General features: G+C 37.9%; 1 protein-coding gene across 1 annotated transcript; it reads right to left on the bottom strand.

Annotated features, from left to right (window-relative positions):
• Nucleotides 1–87: 87 nt before the first annotated feature.
• On the bottom strand, nt 88–10,033 carry psmd4a (proteasome 26S subunit ubiquitin receptor, non-ATPase 4a). The gene is made up of 10 exons (XM_081377437.1): nt 9,529–10,033; nt 8,257–8,397; nt 8,067–8,181; nt 6,025–6,111; nt 5,842–5,910; nt 5,527–5,742; nt 3,747–3,855; nt 847–978; nt 698–750; nt 88–564 (listed from the first exon to the last, which is right to left on the bottom strand). The coding sequence occupies exons 1-10, from the start codon at nt 9,552–9,554 to the stop codon at nt 394–396; spliced, it is 1,119 nt and encodes a 372-aa protein (XP_081233563.1). The 5' UTR covers nt 9,555–10,033; the 3' UTR covers nt 88–393.
• Between the last annotated feature and the right edge of the window lie 139 nt (nt 10,034–10,172).

The raw sequence follows: 10,172 nt of genomic DNA on the forward strand, positions 1-10,172 counted from the left end.
TATTTTCATTATATTGTCAAAACAAGTTACTGACAAGCCAAGGTAAAACGTTTTTTTTAGCAAAATAAGGACCTGTAAGGCTTCTGGTCAGATGTCATTTTAATGGCAATAGAAAAAAGAAAACCATTCAGATTACATGTCTTGCATGGGATTATCAAATATTTAATCAATTGTGCACAGAGCAAAAAGGGAAAAAAGCAAGCCATGTGTGAATTTTTGAGGTACCACACAACATTGCAGTAATTTGGTTATGAATGTCTGATTGCAACTCATTATGCATCTAAAACTGCTTTTATAAAGACTTCTGCTGGCCACTTGAATTTAACTCATTTCTGCATTTCACATGTCAAATGGCTTGCACAGCAATCACATTCAGTCACAGAACACTTGAATTTATTTCTTCTTCTCATCATCTTTTTTCCCCTCTTGTTTGTTACCACTCTGAGAGGCCAGGGAGCCCATAGCATTGCGGATGGCCTCATTGTTGGGGTCAACACCAGGTAGATTCTCCAGGACACTTTGGAGGAATTCTGGGTCCTGCATTACATCATAATCATCCTCTTCCTGTAGAATCAGTTAAAAAGTGAAAGTCACCAGGGATTCCTGCTCAATTTGAAACTATAACATTTAAAATGAAGTTATATTTTTTTAGAATAATGAAACTGTGATGAGCCCAGCAGACAATATTTTTAATTACCTTAGATTCCGCAGTGTCCATTGGGGCTCCCGTATCCATTGATTCTCCAAATTCTGACATAAGAGGGATAATGAGCAATGTTACATTCTATGTCAAGCGCACACAAAGTATGTTCTAATATTAACAAGGTACAAGAGGGCGACACAAACCTCCACCTGCCAGGGACATCTGCATGGCATAGGCTATCTGCTCCTCCTCTGTCATGCTGCTGAAGTCTGGCAGGGCTGCCACAGCACTCTCGGGCTGAGAGACGGACATCTTCAGAAGAGCTTCCTCTGATTCTGAGGGAGAGAACAAACAGCATTGTCTGAAACGGGAATCGACTTTAAGGTAAAAGGAATAGGCCGCAAAAATGAGACAATAACTGATGCAGCATTTTAGAAAAAGGTTATTCAGGACTGTATTAATGATATGTAAGGCAGAAATCATCTAGTAATATATGAAGAGTTCCAAGTGCCATCTGAAATTTTCTTCTAGAATGATAATTTTTATCAAGCTCGTATATTTAAGTTCAGTAATTTCACTTGAAAGACAATTAATAGGTAATTTTCATTGACATTTAAGTGAAATTACTGAACTTAAATATACAAGCTTGATAAAAATAAAGATAAAAAATTCAGATGGCACTTAGAGGCTTCTGCATCTGAACTCTTCATATATACTATGATGAAATATTTGTAATTTAAATGATGCAAAGAAAATATAAATAAAACAAATATAAGATCAAATGTTTTTTGTACCATATGCGGTAACACTTTATATATAACTTTAATTAATCAACATTTTGATTAAAAACAAAGCTTAACAGATCATTAGTTATTAAATATTCACAGCTAGAAATATGAGATAATGTGCTTGTTACTGAAGAACTAAATATTACATGTTAATTGATTAACAGATCATTGTTTAATGTAAATTAAAATGCTTACAAATGTCATTAAACTTTTAATTTATATGATCATGCACTTCTTGAAAATTTATAAATGTCATTAAACATCAGTTAATTTATTACTTTATGCACTTTATTTTTACTTTTACAAATGCAAAAAGTCGTTTGGTAGCTCTGAATGATCCGGATGTTTAACAGAAAATTAAACAAATATAAGAATGTCTGGTCCCACTTTATATTAGGTTTCTTTAACTACTATGTACTTGTGTAAAAAAAACTTGTGTTTTCTATTGCAAAACACTTGCTGCTATTGAAGTGTGATTCAGGTGTGAATGTTAGGGACAGGTTTGGTGGTACGGGTAGGTATAAGGGTTGGTGGTACGGGTAGGTATAAGGGTTGGTGGTACGGGTAGGTATAAGGGTTGGTGGTACGGGTAAGGGTTGGTGGTACGGGTAGGTATAAGGGTTGGTGGTACGGGTAGGTATAAGGGTTGGTGGTACGGGTAAGGGTTGGTGGTACGGGTAGGTATAAGGGTTGGTGGTACGGGTAGGTGTAAGGGTTGGTGGTACGGGTAGGTATACGGGTAGGTGTAAGGGTTGGTGGTACGGGTAGGTGTAAGGGTTGGTGGTACGGGTAGGTATACGGGTAGGTGTAAGGGTTGGTGGTACGGGTAGGTGTAAGGGTTGGTGGTACGGGTAGGTATAAGGGTTGGTGGTACGGGTAAGGGTTGGTGGTACGGGTAGGTATAAGGGTTGGTGGTACGGGTAGGTGTAAGGGTTGGTGGTACGGGTAGGTATACGGGTAGGTGTAAGGGTTGGTGGTACGGGTAGGTGTAAGGGTTGGTGGTACGGGTAGGTATACGGGTAGGTGTAAGGGTTGGTGGTACGGGTAGGTGTAAGGGTTGGTGGTACGGGTAGGTATAAGGGTTGGTGGTACGGGTAGGTGTAAGGGTTGGTGGTACGGGTAGGTGTAAGGGTTGGTGGTACGGGTAGGTGTAAGGGTTGGTGGTACGGGTAGGTGTAAGGTGTTGGTGGTACGGGTAGGTGTAAGGGTTGGTGGTACGGGTAGGTATAAGGGTTGGTGGTACGGGTAGGTGTAAGGGTTGGTGGTACGGGTAGGTGTAAGGGTTGGTGGTACGGGTAGGTGTAAGGGTTGGTGGTACGGGTAGGTGTAAGGGTTGGTGGTACGGGTAGGTATAAGGGTTGGTGGTACGGGTAGGTATAAGGGTTGGTGGTACGGGTAGGTGTAAGGGTTGGTGGTACGGGTAGGTGTAAGGGTTGGTGGTACGGGTAGGTGTAAGGGTTGGTGGTACGGGTAGGTATAAGGGTTGGTGGTACGGGTAGGTGTAAGGGTTGGTGGTACGGGTAGGTGTAAGGGTTGGTGGTACGGGTAGGTATAAGGGTTGGTGGTACGGGTAGGTGTAAGGGTTGGTGGTACGGGTAGGTATAAGGGTTGGTGGTACGGGTAGGTGTAAGGGTTGGTGGTACGGGTAGGTATAAGGGTTGGTGGTACGGGTAGGTATAAGGGTTGGTGGTACGGGTAGGTGTAAGGGTTGGTGGTACGGGTAGGTGTAAGGGTTGGTGGTACGGGTAGGTGTAAGGGTTGGTGGTACGGGTAGGTGTAAGGGTTGGTGGTACGGGTAGGTGTAAGGGTTGGTTAAGGTGTCGACAGTATACAGAGGTCAATTTGATTACTATAAGGGGACATGATTAAATTTTTTTATATTACATTATTTTGATAAACGAAAAAGTATTTTCTTGAAAATTAGATTTTCCTCCTGTTGATGTATGATTCGAGGAATATCCTGTTGAGGCAATAAAAATGTGTTTTGCACCCAAATTACAAGTATGTGGTGCTAATATGTCTTTAGCAAACATTTAGCTAAACTTAACCCTTTACACAAACATTGTTACAGCAGCTAAAAGTCCATAAAGGTACTAAATGATTAATAGTAAACATATATAAACATTTACAAATGATGAGTAGCTTCAACTTTAGATTGGGTACTGCAAAAACATGAACAAATAATTCATAAATGATATGTAAAGATGTGTAAATAGGGTGAATTCAGGTCATTTGGAGCACTTTTCCATTGAGATAACTGTCCATTAATTTAATAAATGGTTAGTAAATGTGTATAAACATAAAACCGTCATTACCGTCAGCGGTTGCGGTGGGAACGCCAGCTTCAGCTGCTGATTGGGCGGCCGCCCTACGAGCCTCCTCTTCCTGCCTCTGCCTTTGTTCTTCCATAGATACACGCAGGGCCTATTTATCAAAAAGCAACTCCAATAAACATCTCCCCTTTTAATGTCATCGGAATAGATCTCAAGTGAGATTGCCCTAAACAACATTCTAAAATTGTTCGTAGTTGTAAGCCATGCACAAACAAACAGAGCAATGCTTAAGTACCAGAGAGCTTTAATGTTCACCCATTTTGAGGGTGAGAGAATGCAGAAAGAGAATTCTGGGCCGAGACAGAAAATTCAGGACGAACTTGGCTGAAAACCAAAAATGTTCTTAATAAAAAAATATATATTTTTGTATAATTGTATTAATTTTAGACTTTTTAATTAGTTTTTACCTGAACAACAAACTTCAAGTTTATGTAATAATGCAGAAATAGAATCATAGAATTAGGTTTCTACTCCAGTTTGTTGGTGAAATATAAACATTTTAACAATGGCTGTAATAAATAAGTTGTTTTCAAGATTTATTCAAACATAAATTAAATAATGAATACATCACTGACAGGTTAAAGGGATAGTTCACTTTGAAATTAAATTTTGGTATGTGTTAGCTTACCTCAAGGGCATCCAAGATGTAGGTGTCTTTTTTTCCGCAGTAGTTTCAATTTTGATATTTTTAGGTCAAACCGTTCTTGTCTGTCAGTCATTTAATGCAGGTCTATGGTTACTGTCTCAAAGAGCAAGCACAGAGTCCAAATTAAAACAATTCCCCGTCGTCCAAATTAAACAATTCCCCATCGTAAGTACACATTGATGGCCTAAGACACGGAACGAGCGGTTTGTGTGAGAAAACGAACAGTATTTATATCGTTGTTACCTCTTGAACTCAGCCGCGTGTTCCAAGTGATCCAAGTGATCTGAGGGCGCGGGCGGGTATAGATATATACAATAGATGTCGCCTCGGCTACTGCAGTTCATTGGAACGAAACCGTAGCCAAGGCGACATCTAGTGTATATATCTATACCTATATATCTATATATCTGTGCATGCTCTTTGAGACAGTAACCATAGACCTGCATTAAATGACTGACAGACAAGAACGGTTTGACCTAAAAATATCAAAATTGAAACTACTGCGGAAAAAAAGACACCTACATCTTGGATGCCCTTGAGGTAAGCTAAAACATACCAAAATTTAATTTCAAATTGAACTATCCCTTTAAGTAAAAATATAATGAATATGTAATGCAGTGCATATATTTAGTAAAATGCTGGTCTCTAGAGTAATTTCTTTTTAGCTAACTAATGAGATATAGAGATTGAATGGCTTTCCTGAGGTAAATGTAATGTTATGGGACATCATGTTTACAAGCTGTTTTATTGAAATCTTTCCAGTAAGTCATTCTATATCTTTCTTTAGTGAAAAATTGTGTGATTAAATCAACTAAATTTGAAAATTCAAACTGTTTCATATTAAAGAAATCAACACTAGCAAGAAATAGACTCTGGACAGTCAAAATGCGCCATTTGAGAGGCGCTAATCAAACATAACTGTTTCCGTCATTGATTTCGGCCCTTTAAAACCATTTCGTCAGCCAAAATTTCAGAATAAATGCTTTACTTATAGACGTCTCTGCATTTTAAACCGATGTAAAAGTAGTGTCACCTTTAAAAAAAATGACATTTCACTTTTACGTTTATGGATTCATTCTTCAGTGCAATTATCCCAGAGATGAATTTGTATATTACCAGGGCCAGCTCTGGGTCCGCACTGGGGTCCACTCCAAATTCAAAATCACTTGCACCCAGGCCCATCATGGTACCACCCTCACCAGCCAGGATGGGAGAAGAGAGCAGGGCATCAGCCAGGCTGGGACCAGGGGGAACCGTGACCAGATGAGAACCTGTGCCCTCCTTTCCATTCAGAGTGTTCACAAACGCAGTCAGTTTCTCTGTGTTCACCTCCTGAACAGGTTGATTAAAAGAGACAAAGCGAAAAATGTAAGTAAGAAAAACCTGAAAGATTTTAAGTGATTAACAGGTAAGAAAGTTTTGAGCAGTCACCTCTTCTCCGAAATTTATCAGATCTACATTGACTTTTTCTTTTTTCAACCGTTTTGCCAACTTCACCAGCTGGAAAAGATTTGAATAAAATTTTTTTTTTATAACTTGTACTACCTGAAATAAAGACGAATAATAAATGAATACTAAATAATAATATAATGAATAAAAAAATAAAACACATACATCTTTTTCGTTGTCCTCCACTGGGCTGCCCACAAAAGCGACAATCCTCATCTTGTGGTTCTTGCCTTGTCTATGCTTTAGTGCCAACTACATGTAGACATACACAGAAGTAAATGTTAGAGGATTAAAATACAACATAACGGAACACATAAGGAACATTTCTGAAGAAATTACAGGAAGTTTTTTCCAAGCAATTACAAAGAATGGAGATTAAGGGTATATATACAGTGCTATGCATAAGTTTAGACACCCATGCTAAAGTTGACTAAAAAGAGGAATAAAAAATCATCTTTTGGAAATTGAACTTAATGCCTTAATTTAAAAAATTAGGAAAAATCCAACCTTTAAGGACACCAATTTTCTTTGTGAATGAATAATGTATCGTAAATAAATGTTCTTCCTTAAAATACAGGGTGCATAAGTTTGGACACCCCTATGTTAAATTCCCATAGAGGCAGGCAGATTTTTATTTTTAAGTATTTTTTTTTATTTATTTTTTAGGATACTATGCATCCTGATAAAGTTCCCTTGGCCTTTGGAATTAAAATAGCCCCACATCATCACATAGCCTTCACCATACCTAGAGATTGGCATGGGGTACTTTCCATAAGATCATCTCTCAATGCAAATCAAACTAGCTTTTAGGCTAACTGAAATAAAACCATGCCAATCTCTAGGTATGGTGAAGGCTAGGTGATGATGTGGGGCTATTTTAATTCCAAAGGCCAAGGGAACTTTATCAGGATGCATAGTATCCTAAAAAAATTATTAAAAAAAATACTTAAAAATAAAAATCTGCCTGCCTCTATGGGAATTTAACATAGGGGTGTCCAGACTTATGCACCCTGTATTTTAAGGAAGAACATTTATTTATTTACGATACATTATTCATTCACAAAGAAAATTGGTGTCCTTAAAGGTTGGATTTTTCCTAATTCTTTTAATTAAGGCATTAAGTTCAGTTTCCAAAAGATGATTTTTTATTCCTCTTTTTAGTCAACTTTAGTATGGGTGTCTAAACTTATGCATAGCACTGTATATATATTAGGGCTGGGTATTGACACAAATTTCACAATTCGATTCGATTTCGATTCACAAGCTTGCAATTCGATTCGATTCAATATTGATTATTTTGGATATCAGGTACAATACATGGCAAATTCTCAAGGAAAACAAATCTCTTAAATAATACTGTAAACTATGGGAGTCAGTTGTCGCCTACTAGACTTCATTAGCCTACTATAATATTGAAGGTAAAAATTAACTGATTTGTATACAAACACTTAAATTACACTTTTATTTATTTTTATAATAGTAAAGTTATATGAAATATAAACATTTAAATACTGGCTGTCATAAAAACTTGCCAGATTTATTCAAACATGCATTACATATTGAAGAACATTAAAAACTATAATGGATATGTAATATGGTGCATATATTTAGCAAAATGCTCCTCTCTAGAGTTAATTTTTCTAGCTGACTAACGAGTTTATGGTCACTGGATATGGTTTTTCTGAGGTAAATGTGATGTTACATAACATTGCTTACAAGCTGTTTTACTGACGTCTTTCCACGGTTGAAACACGGATTGAGCGATTCCATGTGACGTACTCTCTTTTAACACACTTTCAGATGCTCATTCATGTTTATTTCGCGCTGTAACTGGTATTATTAAGGCGTAAGAGAAGATCATGTTCGCTCCGCGCTGCTGCTTCTCTTGAGCTGAGCTGCGCCAGAGCGATCTCACACAGTGCCAAAACGGTATTCATGTTTTCGAATTTCGTAAGAAAATTGACGTAATTTGAAATCTGAGACTTTGTTTCATATCAATAGTAACAAAGCACAAAGATTATTGCGATTTATTGGATGGGATGATAGATAAGCAAATTTCTGAACAGAAGTAATCACTCAATATGATGCTTGTGCGTCATGGCTTATCAATGAAAAAGTAAGTCATACAGGTTTGGAAAAAAATAAGGGTGAGTAAATGTTAATTTTTTGGGTCAACTACCCCTTTAAGCATCAATGAATGTACTTACATGTGCCACTCGTATTCCGGTGCAGAAGCAGATTTTTCCCACTGGCTGAACCGCATGGAGCTTTGAGAGTATGCGGCCGCAGTCTGGTGTTAAAGTGGTGAGGACCTCACAATTACTGCAACCAAACCATGTGTTATTACATGCAAACATCACCACTGCATGAAATAAAATACAACACAGACAAACTTACTTGGCCATTGTGATTAGGCCCACATTGTTCTCTGGGTTGCTACGGGTCTTTGAGTGACAGACAATGTTGACCGCATCCTGCTGTGCCTGTAACCTGGTGGGCAGAAAGTCTCCATTCCTCATGTATTCACTGTTGTCCACACTGTAAAGACAAATGAAGGCAATCAGCATGTTTCCTATTTAAAACAATCATTGAATTTATGGAAGTGTAATCGTATAAACTGGGTGATGAGAGGCACCCAGACATCCGGTCTGTATCCTAAAAGTCAAGTTATGAAAGTGTTTTCTTCTCTATTGTGCTGTATATCAGAATGAAACAGCTTCTTGCATGAGTTGACTTGATTTTGTCCATCGGGAATTGATTGGATACTTGTGGTTTGCTATTGCTGTGATCTCATGTGAATGTCAGAGAAGAGATGTCAATGCAAGAGGGATGGGATTAAAGATTACGAGGGCACATGAATTTAATCAAAATAAGCATGTGCACAAATAAATTATTTATTATAAATGGCAATATTTCATAAAAAATTAGAACATTTTCAAATCTGATTTCAGACTACGCCAATTAGATGAGCCCCTATGACCAGCTATGAATGTGCCATTCAAGGACCTGCTAGGACAAGTAGTTTCATGATGATTGCATAATTGATTAACTCTACATTATTAAAGTTATTTAATTGAACTGAATCAACGTTGAACTGCCTTCAGGATAGTATAAAGGGCTATATAAATAAAGGTGACTTGACTGGCTGACATTTGCAAGGAATGAAGAATGAAACACTAGCACATAGTTATCTTATTTTCATTTGCATAACAGCCAGAGTGAGTGAACTAGATCCTATCAGTAGACAATTGCTTTAGCCATATGAATGTGTATCAGACACAAGCAAGCTGCCTATCTAGACAGCATTAGAGGGCGTTGGACCAACAACACATTCAGTATCACTTCATGACAGTTCTAGAAGACTGAATAAGATGCTATCAGACCGAATAAGATGCTATCAGACCGAGTTCACAAACAAGTGGTCATTGTTTATGGGTCATAAATGTGTTTGTGATCTGTTTCTTGATGATAGCTCTACCTGCTGAATAATGACTCAGGAGAATGTCATTCTAACCAGAAAGCGACTATTGAGTTATCTTACTTGTTCCCAACTATGAGCTCAAAAGTGTGACAGAACGAAAAACCTACGTATTTACAATAAGTCGGAGGAGTATTAACTATGCAAAAGGCGTATTTATATCTAAAACAACGCGTTTGTTTATTTCTTACCAGACCATAGTGCTTTCGAGCCCCATCTTGGAAATCCTCTAGTCCGTTTCCCAAAGTGACGGCATCGCTGATTGGTTTACAGATGTAGGACACTTGAGATTTTTGTAACCGCGAAGCTGATTGGTCGACAGCTCCGTCGCTGCTTCTCTTCCCCGGTCGCGGCGTAGAAATATATTTGTAAATGCGTAGCGCCCACATGTGGTCGGAGGTCACGTGTCTGAGAACAGGGTCGTTCACTCCACAAATGTAAATATCCTCACCTCGTTGTTCCAAAATTTGCCTAACATCTCTTTTGTTTTTTGTTTTCACGGGAATAAGTCATACTGTTTTGGAACAACGTGAAATGTATGTGCAGATGTAAACCCTAAAACACATACAATGCCTTGAACAGGCTTGAAGAGATCATCTGATAGTAAAGCATAACAGGAAGTTGATCTGTTGAAATTTTTTCAGTGTTGTTTATTTCAGTAATTTGCATACAGCATGAAATGTTACAATATTTTCCACTCCAAAAGTCTCAATATCCTCTGACAGAGAGCTGTAATACATGAATGTCATTGTAAGAGAGAAATATTTTACATTTACTACTTAAGACAATTCTCAGTTTGAGGCAATAAGCATTTTCAGAGCAAACAGCAATTGCA

Source organism: Scardinius erythrophthalmus (assembly GCF_964197995.2).
Source record: "Scardinius erythrophthalmus genome assembly, chromosome: 10".
Classification (NCBI taxonomy): Eukaryota; Metazoa; Chordata; class Actinopteri; order Cypriniformes; family Leuciscidae; genus Scardinius; species Scardinius erythrophthalmus.